Source organism: Morus notabilis, unplaced genomic scaffold, assembly GCF_000414095.1.
Source record: "Morus notabilis unplaced genomic scaffold, ASM41409v2 Scaffold135, whole genome shotgun sequence".
Classification (NCBI taxonomy): domain Eukaryota; kingdom Viridiplantae; phylum Streptophyta; class Magnoliopsida; order Rosales; family Moraceae; genus Morus; species Morus notabilis.
Genome location: NW_010367319.1, coordinates 623,065 through 638,093, shown reverse-complemented (window position 1 = coordinate 638,093; position 15,029 = coordinate 623,065). Strand labels below are relative to the sequence as shown.

At 33.4% G+C, this 15,029-nt stretch overlaps 1 protein-coding gene across 1 annotated transcript; it reads right to left on the bottom strand.

Annotated features, from left to right (window-relative positions):
- Positions 1–12: 12 nt before the first annotated feature.
- Positions 13–4,163, bottom strand: LOC21406151 (serine/threonine-protein kinase SAPK3). Its single transcript, XM_024174867.1, has 9 exons — positions 3,753–4,163; positions 1,909–1,983; positions 1,654–1,755; positions 1,500–1,553; positions 1,303–1,395; positions 1,070–1,162; positions 785–889; positions 602–700; positions 13–510 (listed from the first exon to the last, which is right to left on the bottom strand). The coding sequence occupies exons 1-9, from the start codon at positions 3,873–3,875 to the stop codon at positions 232–234; spliced, it is 1,023 nt and encodes a 340-aa protein (XP_024030635.1). The 5' UTR covers positions 3,876–4,163; the 3' UTR covers positions 13–231.
- Positions 4,164–15,029: the final 10,866 nt, after the last annotated feature.

Here is a 15,029-nt window from a genome sequence, read left to right as displayed (position 1 = left end):
AAATGCAACATGTACAGAGTAAGACATTCAATTCTGTTTTTAGACCAGACCCAAAAGAAAAGGAAAGAAAAAGAAAAAGAAAACAACTGTTCCGTTATTGGGAAATTTTTGTATGCAATCTACTATACATGTGGATCAACCCCATCAATGTCAAATTCAACTTCGTCCATGAACAAAGCTAAAAAGCGCATGCATTTTTATCATGTGAGATTTCACTCCTAAAATTCATCCTCAAACATTTTCAACGTAATCACCACTGACATCGACTTCAGACTCGTCGTCTGGGTCGGATGCGGAAGCCCCGGCAGCAGCAGTAGCGCCTTGGCCGCTAGCCTTGGCTCCCTCCCCCTGCATCTTTGCCTCTTGTATTATGCGCATTATTTCTTCCACGCTTTGTGTCAGTTGGTCGTTTTCCAATTTAGTGTAGTTCGTCTTCTCAACTTCGAGTAGCTCCTTTGGCAAGTTTTTCAGGAACCAAGGATGCTGTTTTATTTCAGGGATGGTGATCCTCTACATACACAAAAGTGAGAAATGAGATGACCATTTTGCTTTATGTTTAAATCTTCAAATTTGGAGGCCACAAAAATCACAGGAGTGCTACCTTGGCGGGATTGGCAACAAATATACGCGAAAGCAGGAGTCTACATTCTGCAGAAATGCGTACATAGTCCGGTATTGAGTACTGGACGCTCATAATTCTCTGTTTCAGAATTCACAAATAAATCAGTTTCAAGGAAGAAGAAATCCACAAGTTGCAGTTAAATTTCAGATTATAAATAATCACCCCAATCGTCTTTCGGAAATTCCTAGGATCTTCTGGATCCTCAAAAGGATAAGCTCCAACCAACATCACGTAGAGCGTGACACCACAGGACCAAACATCTGCAATCTATAAGCTCTACCGAGTTAGAGACAAAATTGGAATAATGGGGTTATCCATTTCAGTAATCTTTAAAGTGGATCTAATAAATGCTACGATGTACCTGAACTAGATGGTCCAAACTAACAATAAGCTAAAAAAAAAAAAACTTTTCTAGACTGTCTGGACAATGATATAGAAGCCCGGTACCTTTCCATCGTATTCTTTACGTTGCAAAACTTCAGGTGCAATATATGCGGGTGTTCCAACGGTCGATTTAGGTTGCGAGTGCAACAAAGCAGACTGCAGAGAATGAAATGTTACTGCAAATTAGTATAGTGGACAAAAGTATGCTAAAAATACAGTCAGAAACAAACACATCCATCTAGTGATCATCTAAGCTCAACTAAGCTAAGTTGGTATTCAAAAGATAAATCATTGACCTTGGAGTAACCGAAGTCGCATATTTTAAGACGGGGTGTTGGACTTCCATCCAAGAGCGTGTTCTCCAGTTTCAGATCCCTATGACAAATTTGCTGCAGTAAAATTATGGCTTAATAAGAACAGAAACTCAGGTAGAGCATAAGTTATGCGAAGAAAACGGAAACAAAACAGAATACCGAAAAACTTCAAAACATACCATAGAATGACAGTAACTGACTCCGGATATTAGCTGCTGGAAGAAAAATCTCGCCTGCCGCAAAGGGATATACAAAAAGACATGAACTAGCGATTTAGATACTCAATGCACCAAGAAATTGACTAATTCATGTCAAATAAAACTACAAACTAACCTCATCTTCACTAAATCTACCAGCACTGCATATCCTTTCGAAAAGCTCCCCACCAGCTGCATATTCCATCACAATAGCTAGATGTGTTGGAGTCAAACAGACCTACAAAGAAAAGAGATTTCTTCAAGCCTTGTCTGGCTAATATACAACTTTAGCTCTTTCAATGTTTTATTTTTGTTTCACAGAAGTGGGCGTAATTCCTCTTCAACCACTTATGAGGCGCCACATTTAATTGGATATTAGTCAATTTCTCACCTCCTTGAATCTGACAATGTTTGGATGCCTCAAGGACCTATGGTTTATAATCTCTCTCTGAACATTCTCATCAATCTGAAACCAAAATAGGATTCATAATCTTAGTGAAAGTACGCTAATCCACAGTAGGTAAAACCACAAAAAGAAAACGTTACTCTAATCCCGAGTAAGTAAAACTGCAGAAAGCAAACGTAACTCATATGCATTAAAACTCTTGACAAGCAATGCCATCAAAGACTGGAACATTTTTTCTCTTGTGGTTTGCTTATTAAGAAAATGGTATGCATCTAAACTCATGACAGGACTATACAATAAAAATATTATGATCCTGCAACCGATGGGACAGATACGAAAAACTGAAAGGAAACTATCAATTATATTCAAAGAGACACCTATAAATCATACCTTTATATCTAGTGGAACTAGTTAAGTACTATGTTATAATTATGCTTAAAGCTATGATGACCAAAAAAAAAAAAAAAAGATTTTATCAGAAAAGTAAGACAAACCGGCCAGAACCTTAAAACAAGACAATTGGACAAGTCAAGACTCAAAACTGAGGGGCTGTTCGGGGAGCTAGTTTTTGAGTGAAAAACTCAAAAAAAGACAACTCGAGTTATAACTTTATTCGAGTTCATGTTCTTTTAAATTTGAACTCGAGTTTGAACTCGAGTTTGAAACTAAAACTTGAGTTTAAAAGTTTCTCCTTCAACTCGAGTTCAGAAACTCGAATTCAAGTTAATGAACAATATTTTTTCTATTCTTAAAAGTGTTATAACTTTTTCGTTTTAATTATGATTGAGATGATTTTTTTTTTATGCGTTGACAACGAAAAGACGAATAAAACTAGACCCATATACCGAGGAATATGCTAGAATGACTATCCAACAAAGTGAAATTAGCAAAATGACCTTCATTTTTTATGAAGAATTACCACCTAATCATTCTTTGTAAAAAGTGGTCATTTTGCAAATAAAAATTTTTGAAAAGTTATTTTACTAATAAAACTTTTCTATTGAATTATTTTTACAAAGGCCTCCCCATATACCCTATTAACATTTTTCATCAGCATTGAGTTTTTATTAAAATACTATCTAAAAATAAATTTAAGTTTTGACTTACTCAAACACAAACTCAAAACAGATTCTTATCTCAAACCATAATTCAAATATACACAACTAAATATAAACTCAAGTTACAATTTCAACTCAAGTTATAACTCAAACTCAACTCAAAATCTACACTCAAATTACCTAATTCAAAAACATCAAAAGAACAAGCCCTCTGATTTGTAGATAAAAGAACATGTTGACAAAATCGAATAATTGTAAACCTTAATTTGATAGATAATTCAAGCTTCTAGAACAGTAAACACCAAAAATCCACTGTCTTGGTCAAGCTGCAATGTTATAGTCTCCATCTCAAACCAAAATTAAAAGTCAATGAGAAGGTCAACATTAAGTGGCTCTACCCTTGAGTCCAATCTATTAATCTACCGTAGGATCCATCTCAAGTTCTCGAATTAACTCACAATTTAATAACACAAGTGTTTCACCTATTAGCATGTCTGTGGTTTTAATACCAAGATTTGAAGTAACAATATAAACTCGATCGAGAATAAACTCTCCAATTACAGGATTAACCTGACGGTAAATCACAACTGACTTCTAATCAATTTTTCCCGCAAAAAAAAAAAAAAAAAAAAAAAAAAAAAAAAAAAAAAAAAAACTGAAAGTTTTGTTCAATAAAACCAAGAAAAGTTAGGATAAACTAAGCAGCAACATTTGCACAATTCTTAGCACATAATTTCCTTAAAGAAGAAAAAAAAAGAAAAATAAAATTACCTTTTTTCCCCTTTCAATATATTTGACTGCAACAAGCTCCTTTGTCTTCTTATCCCTCACAAGCCTCGCCACTCCAAAATTCCCAGAACCAAGCTCCTTCAATGGCTCATACCTCTCCTCCATTGCAACCCCAACCCCCAATACAAACCAAAAATAAAACAAATATATATATATTTATATATTTATATATATAAGAAAAAAGACCAACCCACCAAACAAATTCCAAATATTATACAAATTTGAAGCTAAAAATTCCCAACAGGAATAGAAAACTTATACCATATGCTAAAGAGAAGACAGAAAAAAAACGATTTTTATTCCCTTCCCAAAATCCCAAACCGGGAAAGAAAGGTGAAAAAGCAGAAGACCCAGATGAGGAAAACTTCTTGTGATTCCGCCAAACAGAATACGATAGCCTCCTAACAAATTCTACCGAAGGCCCAAGTCCTTATTTATAGCCAAGAAAACAAAACAAAAAATGAAAAGAAAAAAATCTTAAAACAAATCCAAAGAGAAATCTTAATCTTATTTCTTAATATCTATATCTATATGGAAAGAAATAAGAAGGAGAATGAAACGACACGTAAGCCAACAGAGGAATGAAGTGTCCCTTCTAAGCGTCGCTCGTAAACAGAGTCAGTATTGTCTGACAAGTACGCCCATTAGACACGCGGTGCTTAGATTGTTGTGTGTTTATATGTGGAGGCCCCGCAGGTTGTGTCGCTTTCTGACTTGTGCCCCGATTTAGGAAATTTTTTTTAATGTTTAATGTTTTCAAAATGTTTTTTTTTTTTTTTTGTGGGTCCCAGGTTGTGCATTTGAATAGTAGAAAGTTGAAACTGAAAGTGATGTTGGGTTTTTGTCAGTTTTTTGTACTTTTGTGGACAACCCAAAACTAAGAAAAAGACCGTCCAATCGATTGGCAAAAAAAGATCGTCCAATCATGATGATGGGCTGTTTGGAAATTCCCTTAAGCTGCCGACGTTTCAGACTGTTTGTGCTCTGCTCAGCGGAAAGGGCAGAATTGTCAGTGGATCGCTATTTCAGCTAACGGCCTGAGTTTGTTGGGCTCCATGGAAAAAGGTCGGTGTGGTACAGCTCAAATTACCAAAATACCCTTGGTCTCTCTTTCTCTCTCTTTCTTTTTTTTTAATAAAGGAAAATATAATTTGGATACATGTAGGGGCCATTCGGCAATTTTTTTTTAAATTAAAAACTCAAAGTAATTTGAGTTATAATTTTATTTAAGTTTAAGTTCTTTTAAGTTTGAATTCGAGTTTGACCAAATTTGAGACTAAAATTCGAGTGTAAGTTTCTCCTTCAACTCGAGTTCAGAAACTCGAACTCAAATTAATTAACAGTATTTTTTCTATTCTTAAAAATGCTATAACTTTTTCGTTTTAATTCTGATTGAGATGATTTTTTTTCTATATATTGACAACGAAAAGAAGAATAAAACCTCACCCATATACCCTATTAAAATTTTCCATTAGCATTGAGTTTTTATTAAAATACTATCTAAATATAAATTCAAGTTTTGACTCACTCAAATACAAACTCAAAAAGATTTTTATCTCAAACCATAACCCAATTGTACACAACTAAACACAAACTCAAGTTATAACTCAAACTCAATTCAAAATCTATACTCTAAGTCACCTAACTCAAAAACGACAAAAGAACAGGCCCATAATTTTGAACCTTATTTGATATCTTCATGTTTCAACGGGGGAGCTGCCCCAGGCCAATGGCTCCTTTTAGTCTTGGCCTTAATTTTTTTTTTTATGTATATTTTACTTACCATTTGTCCCCCAAAAACCTTCAAAATTGTAATATTAAAATAGAATTTTTAAAAAATTTCAGTTATGCAAGCTCATTTTCGATCTTAAAATCTCAAATAAACCAAAATTCAATTATAGTACTATGTAAACTTATATTTTATGGACTTTAATTTTAAAAAGTGGATTAAATTATATTATGAGTTTAGTTGATTTGAAAGAAGAATAAAGAATATAATAAAGTAGATAAAATGGAGGTAAAAAGAGATATAAAGTTGATAAAATATAGTTGCACTCTAATTTTCAATTTAAAATTTTGGTTCCATTACGTCCCCCGGAAAAAAATTTCTCCAAAATTTCATCAAATATCTTATCATTCCAAAAAGTATAGGGAACATTTACGGTAGAGCATGTTATTTTGCTCCACCAGTATAAGTCTTTCAACAGTCAGCTCTTTACGGATCTGTATTAAATTTATAGTACGACACATAAAACTGCTCCTATTGCATATTTGCCCGTTGAAAATTAATGTAACAGTAAAAATATTGTTGCCACAAGTGAAGTAAGATATCATGGTCCACCATGAAGATGTATCATCTAAGCACCCTTCCCATTTTTAAGATATAAATTGACAATTTTAGTTTTTTAAATTCAAAAATAGGTTTTTTCACGAAAACAAAAATTTTATGTTTTTCTGGGGATTATAGATTTATTAGGGAATTTTAAGTCTTGTTTCTTAGATTTCATAAATTTGTTTTGAAATTTTATGTTTTTCTTAATTAATTATATTTTTAGAAAAGGCAAAATTATCAATTTATTTCTTCAAAAACAGGTTCATAATAGTTAAATGATTTATTTATTTGTTTATTTAACGATAGGGTACTGTAATTAGGTTGCCCAAACATGGAGGTATCAACTTAATAAAGTTGATAAAGTATACCTATTAAAGTTGATAAAGTTCTTACAAAAGATGTTGAAACAATAGGGTTGCTTCAGTGAAAAATTTGGCCGAAAAGTCCGGCATACGGAAAAAAAAATCCAGGATGACATCTCCATCACCATTCTCCCCCGGGGCTGATTAATTAGGTTAAGGAAAATTTGAGCTCTTCCTCATTCAGTCAGATTATTCAGTAAGATATGGTTGGTTTTTAGTACAATTGTCTTTAAACTGCCTCCTAATTTTTTAATTTTGATAATCAACTTCTCAAACTTGTAAATTATTATGTGCCTCATTTTACTAAATTTGCTCAATTTTTTTTACTAGATTTAAGGTATTAAAAGTTAAAAAATTGAAAGATTTGTGTTACATTTGAATCGAGATGTTAGAAATTTTCGTGCAAATGTGTTTTTTCAACATTAATTTGACATAATTGTCGTCAAAATGGGGCATATTACAATAACTTTATAAATTGAGGGGATAACTTGCCTAAATAAAAACTCAAGGGCAAGTTTTTAAAACTAAACAAGTTTAAAAGGCAAATGAGTAAAATACTTGGATCAATATTTTCTCTTTTTTTTAAGAGTAAATTAGCTTTAACCTTTTGTGACGTATAATGATGAAGTGTTACCTTAGACCATTTTTAATGTAAATTAGTAAGTGTTATGTCAATTTCAATGCTATAGTTGACACAACATATATGAAAATGACATATTTGGCATCTTGTTCTATTTTGTATTTCAATTTTTAATGTTACCGTAAATGCTATCTACTTTTCTGTCACAAATTTTAAGTTTTAAAACTTGTAAAAGTAAACATTTAATATAAAATAACTTAAAAATGACAAATATGATAGTTTTTAAATGAAAAGATCAAACCTTAGATCATAACAATCAAATTTCGTAATTTGACATATGCAAAATTTAAACCTAACTATAGTAAATGTTAAATTTAACATAAAAAATAACACATTATTAGATAATAATTTTTCTATCTATGTAAGGTATTGACATATTAATTTAGCATATGCATTGGAGTTGCTCTAAATGCATAAAGACAAAACAAAAATGCCATATAGCTATCTATCTGTATTGTATCCTTTCCATTGAATTACATGTTTTTCTTAGGTATTCTATCCATATTGTTCTGAATTATAATTTATCATATTAATCTACTAAAGTTAAGATTCAACACTTGTGAAAAGCGTTACTTTTATTTTTCACCTCTACAATATAATGGTTCTCTTATTTTGTCTTCTACAACTCAAAATTACATAAAACTCTTCTCAAACCTATCATAAATTACAAATTTAGTACTTTTGTTATCAAGACATCAATTTTTAATGGTTTTAATCAAGTGTTGGCCACGTGACTAATTAATAAAGAATAATACTGTAAATATAATTAAATTAGACTTTTAAATTAAATAATTACAAAATTTTTTTCGCTCAACTCAAGGTGTGGTCTCCTCCTGTACTCAACCCGTCACCCACTAATATTGTATTTTATCAACAAGTCACATGATCTACACGAGATTAAAACTATTAATAACTTATGTTTCAATGACAAAAGTACTAAGATACATCTTGTGATAAATTGGAGAGAACAAAGATATAAAAGTGTTGTGCAATTTTGAGTTACAGGTAGACAAAATGAAACAACTCTTATTCTTTTAGGATCAAATTTGCAATTTTCATTCTAAAAATAATGCTATGATCCACCTAAATTCAGAAAGAAAAACAAAATGTTATGATTCAGCATCAAATAATCAACATGCACTGCTTAGTTTATGGTATTTATCTAATTCCTTAGTCCCCACCGTTGGTTGGATCCTCCTCATAGACATGAGCAATTGTTAGTCATGGGACGGTTACACTTGCGAAGGGGTGGGTCCAAAAAAACAGTTGGTAGGGAGCTCTAACTGCCAAATTGCTTTAGGTCTCTATTTATACAGACTTAAACACATAAAATAAAATTATCTGGATGTCAAAATAACCTTTTTAGTTTTTTTTCTTTTTTTTTTGGATAAATTGCATGAATGGTCCCCAAACTCTTTAAAAGGTAACAGTTTGATCCTCAAACTTTTTTTTAGACGAAACGAACCCCAAACTATTTAAAAAGATGCAATGTAGTCATTTTCGTCAGATGTTGTCTAAAAAGTAATGGCACAGTGCACGTGAGATATCACGTGGCCCGTGTTTTGGATGGAAAGACGAAAATGTCCTTAATTACTCTTATCTTATTCAAATATTTTTTCCTCCTCCCTGTCGCGGCTTTCTCGAACGGTGACCGCCATTGGAGCTCAATAATCGAAGAAGAAGAAGACGAAAAGGCTGCAAAAGCAAGAGCTTGTTGGTGTTGATCGAAAACACCCCAAAATTAAGCCCAAAACACATTTAGAAATTCACTAATGAATTAACTACTCTCATAAGATTTGCCCTACCGGGAACGTTAAACAAAAAAATCAATAAAGTTCAAAACTTTCCATATAATCCACTTCAATTCTTCATGTTCTCAATTTTTCTAGATTTGGATTCCCAAATTTAAACAAAGCCCTTTTCCCCGTCATCTTCTCCAAAGAACAATTCCGCTCACCCAAGGAACTTAGAGTAGACGCGGCCGGCAAACACGGTGGAGTCATCGAGCGGCGACTGCATGGAGTCGAGTCCGAAGGCAAGACGGGAAGCGGCGGGGGAAGCAAGGACTTCGAGGTAGCAACCAGCTTCGATGGAGGCAAGGTGGTCGGTGATAAGCGAGTGGATAGGGTGTTGGTTGTGAGCGTCGTCAGAGGGCGGAGGAGGAGAGGGAGAAGGAGGGAGGGTGCAGCGGACGAGGCGGAGCTCGTAGCTGCGGAGAAAGATTTTGAACATGGTTGCTGAAGAGTGGAGAGAGAGAGAGAGAGAAAATATGCCCCAAATCTCCCAACATGTGATTTTACACATATACCCCAAAAATATGGGTCATGTGTATCTCATGCGCACTGTGCCGTTACTTTTTAGACAACATCTGACGGAAAAGACTACATTGCACCCTTTTAAATAGTTTGGGGTTCGTTTCGTCAAAAAAAAAGTTTGGGGACCAAACTGTCACCTTTTAAAGAGGTTGGGGATTATTCGTACAATTTACTCTTTTTTAAGTTCTCGGAGTAGTTCAAAACATATCCTTTTCTATTAGTTGGTATGTCATTAAAATATACTATTATTTGATGATGTGAATGATTAAAGAAACACATGTAGAGCCCGTTTAGTTCGTTGATTTGAGTTTTTAATTCAAGTTGAAATATAACTTTATGTGATAGCTTTTTATTATAACAAAAAGTTAGATGTGACTGTTTCTGAGAGCTTTTTACTGTAGCAAAACTCAAATCGGTGAAATGAACGGGGCTTAGACAATCGAGATAAAAAATAATCTAGAAGTTAGAAAGCGAATTTAAGGCTCCGTTCATTTCACCAATTCGAGTTTAGAATTCGAGTTTTGTTACAATAAAAAACTATCATAAATAGTCACATATAACTTTTTTATTACAATAAAAAGCTCTTACATAAAGTCACATTTGAACTCAAATTAAAAACTCAAATTAACGAACTAAACGGGCTTTAAAAATTTTCCTACGTAATGATTTAACAATATTTTCTTTAGGAAAATGATTTAAATAATTTTGTTGTTGGAGATTGTGAACGCAATTGCGGCACCTTTTGGATAAAGAATTTTATATAATGGGAGATAATTCTAATTAGTATCGGGTGTTGTAATAGATTAATATTGGGTGCATAATTTGTGTGGATTTAGCTCTCCAGGTACAATTATGATACCAAATATCAAAGACTTAAGAGGTTGAATCAGATATCATTTCTTTTTCTTTTTTTTTTTTTTTATGTGTCTTTAACCCTTTGGAGCTTTATCATGCGTTTGTTTTATAAATTCAAATTACTATTTAAATTGTGTTATTATGATATTCTTTTATAAAATTTAAATTTCTATTCAAAACTATAAATTAAACGGGCTATTAACAATCAATAGCTTTTTTTTAATTAATAACTTATTAACCTCTATGTTGATGTACCATAAAATTGTTAGATAATCAGTGTAGAATATACTCATATTACATTATTGTTTAATAATTATTTGCATTGATATTAGTGTCTTTCAACTTTAGGGTTATTTTTAATTTACTCACTGAAGTTTAAAAACTCTTACTTTACTTATTGAATTTTGAATTGTTCTCACTTAACTCTTTTTGTTGTAATTTACGTTAAAACGGATAAAAAAAAAGAGAATAATGCATTCACATGGTAATTTTATTTGAATTTCTGTTGAAAACAAGCAGATAAAAACTATATGGTCATAATTAACCCCCTATTTTCTATCTTATTTTAACAAAAACTCTTTTAAAAAATGTTTAAATGAGACGAATTTAAAATTTAAGAAAAAAATGAGAAATTTAAAATTTAAAAGACAAAATGAAAATGACTTCAAAATTCAAAAGTACCAGTAAAATTAATTCTAATTATTTTTAGCCGTCTACTAATGAAATGGGTACATTGACATGTACAAAATGCATCTCATACTTGATTTCATCCGGACGCGTCACGTTCAAAACCCCCACCTCAAGTTTTAAAAACGAAGTTGCAGTTCAAGGAGGTTCCTTATAACAGTGTTTTTACGGGTACCCTTGCAACAGTTGAGTCCTCATTTGACGGTAAGTAATACCATTTATGACCAATGTGCATGCGCGTAACAAATGGGATCCTCATTAAATGTGTTACGTTAACTTAACATGACTAGTATTACTTTGATGATTGATTGAGATTAGATCCTCTCAATCCTCATCATTAGAGGTGTCAATTAAGCTGGGCCGTCCAATCCACTACAGTGGTTAATTCGGCACGGCTCAGCTTTGTATTGTTATGGGCCTGGCCGGGCCAGCATGTCAGAGAGGCCAAGGTTGGGCCTCATGTTTAAGGCCCGCAACCCAGGCACATCCCAGGCCCGCAAAGGGCCAGGCACGGCCCGTGAAGGTCCAGACCCGCGCATGAAGTTTTAATGAAATTTGAGGCATTTTAGTGCCAATTAGTCGACCTATGTCGTCCGGTCAACCAGTCATTTTTTTATAATTATTCATATTATTTCAATAAAACCGCATTTTTTTAGGTATATGATATATTACTTTTTTTTGTCATCAAATATGAAATTATAAAAAAAATCCTAAAAAAATTATTAATCATAAGTGAAACTCAAGTGCATTAAGAAAATTAGATTGAGTTTTGAGAGGAATCCAGTGTAATCTAGTCGTTCGGTAGCAGAGAAGTTGTAAGTCACCGGTCGACTGGTGCCTGCTCAATGACCATAAATTATACTATTAAACAGGGCCTTTAGTAGGGCTAGCCCAATAAAGTCTTAAAAGGCCGGCCATAAGGCACTGGGCCCGAGCCCTTCAGACCCATTCCCTCTATTGTAGATGGTCGTGCCTTCACAAGTTTGGGCTAGCACGGCCTTATTGACACCTCTACTCATCATATACATAAATTATTGTAAATTAAATGCTGAATTTATTGTATGGAAAACCCGTATTAATCATGAGAAGTAATATTGTTCATTAATAGTGTACATATATATATGTCTAATCCATGCATTTATTCTCCAGATAAAACACATACTATTGTGTCCTTTTGGTAATGAACAGAATTGATTCATAGCACATGGCCTTTGGTTGTTCACATTGGTTTTCATATCTTTTATTTAGTTGAAAATCATCCCCTTTCAAAAAAAAAAAAAAAAAAAAAGGAAAACTGAGAAGATTATGATTAATCTCATGATTATTCTCATAAATCACCGTTACACTTGCAAGGGTGGGACCCTGGGGAGAGCTGAGTTCCATATAGCGATGGGTCACTAGAGTTGATCGATTTTGATCCCATTCATATATAACGGTCTGGATGGAATTAAAGGCTATGATTAGACATGGGTGACAAAATACCCAACCAAGATTTGAGGAAGAGTGGCCATATCATATATGGATATTTCTAATAAGAAAAAGGTCAATCACCGAAAGTTAAAAACTTAAAATGGTTGCGAATAGGGATTTTTCTTTTATACATGGATTTGGTAGCTTTTGATAACCAAAATTTGAGGAAGAGTGGCTATAGGTTTGAAAAATGCTTAGTTATATAACAGCTAGATAGAATATGTCATTTAATTTGGATATTTTTTTTTTAAAAAAAAAGAACAAATTTAATTCGTCACCTTGAATAGTCTAGAAGAGACGGGGAGAGGAGTTATTATATAAATATAAATTAAATATAGTTTTTAATAATAATAATAATAATAATAATTTATAGTTACATTTACTATTCCTTAGTCCTTATCCAAAAAAAGCAACCTTTAATTTGTTTGATTTTAAGTAGCTTTTCTTTGTTTGGTTTGGTTTCGCTTGTTGGTCTCGATCCAATTCCATCTCTAGGTCTTATCTAGTGTTAGTAGGTCTAAGGAAAAAAAATTACCTTAATTAATCCCGTAACTCAGGGCTTTGGAGACAAATGAAATAATACTTGGATTGCAAGCAATCCAAAAAGTTCGACTTATTGCCTTTTAGACAAAAGTGAAGACAAAGGTCAAATTTAATCACGCGGAAAGGATATAGTATTCTAAGCGCATGATTTCAACCATTTTTAAAGTGTAAGTATGAGTGTTGCTATACACCTCCGCGGAACTGCAACTCCTTAAGACACAAGGTGGCCCTACGTGCACTCCAAAGGGGATGGGTCTCACCATTTTGTTTATGCGGAATTGCGCCTTCGTTTACCATTTTTGCTCAAGTTAAAGATGAAATTACAAGTGATATTGTGAATAATCTAAGCTATTAGACGGAAAAAAATTCAAATTAAGCATATAATCTTGTTAATGTTGAATATCATATCTCATCTTTCACCGTACACGTGATAATTAAACTTCAATAAGTTACTAAATGAGTCCCCACGATTTCCCGGCATGCTAGATAGACTCACATGAGAGCTGGTCTCGTAAGTCGACCTCCCGAGTTGATAGTTAGCCTTGGACAACACGTAACGGGAGAAAGTCCTTAAACATATTCATAAAACAACAATTGGCAGTTAAATCATCTAAAAAAGGAAAGAAATTAGTTTGTCAAGTTAGAGAAATTAAGAAGGAAAAAGGTTAACGGTTGACTTGGACAGCAAGGAGCACGCCCATTGAGCAAGATTGATAGCCTTCTAAATAATGAAAATAAATCTGCAACAATCACGCAATAAGAAATCGAGATCAACTCGTAATGGGCAATAAATCAAGTTTGACTGGTCACCAATTGTAGATTTTTACCCTGTACAAATCTACTAGAGTAACTAGAGTACTATTCCTAACTAGACTGATACTAGAGATAACATTCTTAACCTTTTCCATACCAATATTGGAGTGATCAGAGAATGCAGGACGTGCAATAGGGAGAGAAGTTTGAGATGATTTTCTTTTGAAGAGAAAAATGATCTTCTTTTCCATTGTTTTCCAAAGAAAATGGGTTTCAAGAACAGGACGTATCCAGATCATTTTAGAAAACGAGTGTATTCTCATGTGGTATTGGATTCCATTTCACATCTGAAAAGTTAAAAATTAGTTGTTCCTTTGTCCACTTTCATGTGTAAATTGGGTTTAAATTTGCTATAGAAATAATGCATTTGATACCAATTTTTTACAAAACTGGCAATATTCCTCTAATTTACTCCTGTGATAGGTCCGAATAAAACCCAAGACCCACCGAGAAGAACGAGCAGTGTTACAAATTAAATCACTAGCTAGTGGTGGAGAGGAAAAATGTTTCGTGCCTTCGGTCTGAATTTTGATGCATTTTCTATTATATTGAGGTTCAATCTTTAGGCTTAAATGATGATAATCTCACAAGAACGACTTTGAACTTTGTTGGTGCGTATGAACAAATGGAATTATTCTCACCTACAAGGTTGGGCTTCAAAGTTGGGATCACTGCAGTTCTCAAGTTGGGCCACTCATCGTTTAAAAGTCTTATTTGGATCATTGGATGCCCTAAACGTGTGAAATTCAACATCTTATCCGTATAATCTTTATTTTTTTAAGGGAAATAGTAGAAAATATGCCAATATAAAAAGTTTAAGAAAGTATATAGGCTAATTTATTAGTTATAAAATTTAATAGGTCATAATTTTTAAATTTTTAAATTTACCCTTTTTTTTTCCTTTTTCTTTCGTTCCTCTCTAACCATAGCAGTAGTTTAAGATTGTGATGGCAATGGAGATCGGCACGATCGGGGGCAAAATTGCAATTGAAAAGATTTCTGGGCTTCGCAATGATGTTCTACTCCGCTTCTTGACGCAACGATGGCGAACGATGTCTCTAACGATGTCATGAAGATTTATGTTTGGATCTCGCTGCAATGGAGATCCATCCATGCGGCAAAGATCTGCTCGATTAAGAGATTGGTAGCGCGATAGCGTGAGATCTCAGGTGAGATCATCACAAATCATGGCATCGCGAGATCTGTGGTAGCGATCGCCATCGGGAAGCAGAGGAGGCCTCA

Coding starts and splice junctions, on each gene's coding strand:
- LOC21406151 (XM_024174867.1), bottom strand. CDS start 3,875: ATGGAGGAGAGGTATGAGCCATTGAAGGAGCTTGGTTCTGGGAATTTT. Junction 1,756..1,908: donor ACATTGTCAGATTCAAGGAG/GTGAGAAATTGA, acceptor TTTTCTTTGTAG/GTCTGTTTGACTCCAACACA. Junction 890..1,069: donor GTAAAGAATACGATGGAAAG/GTACCGGGCTTC, acceptor TAGAGCTTATAG/ATTGCAGATGTTTGGTCCTG.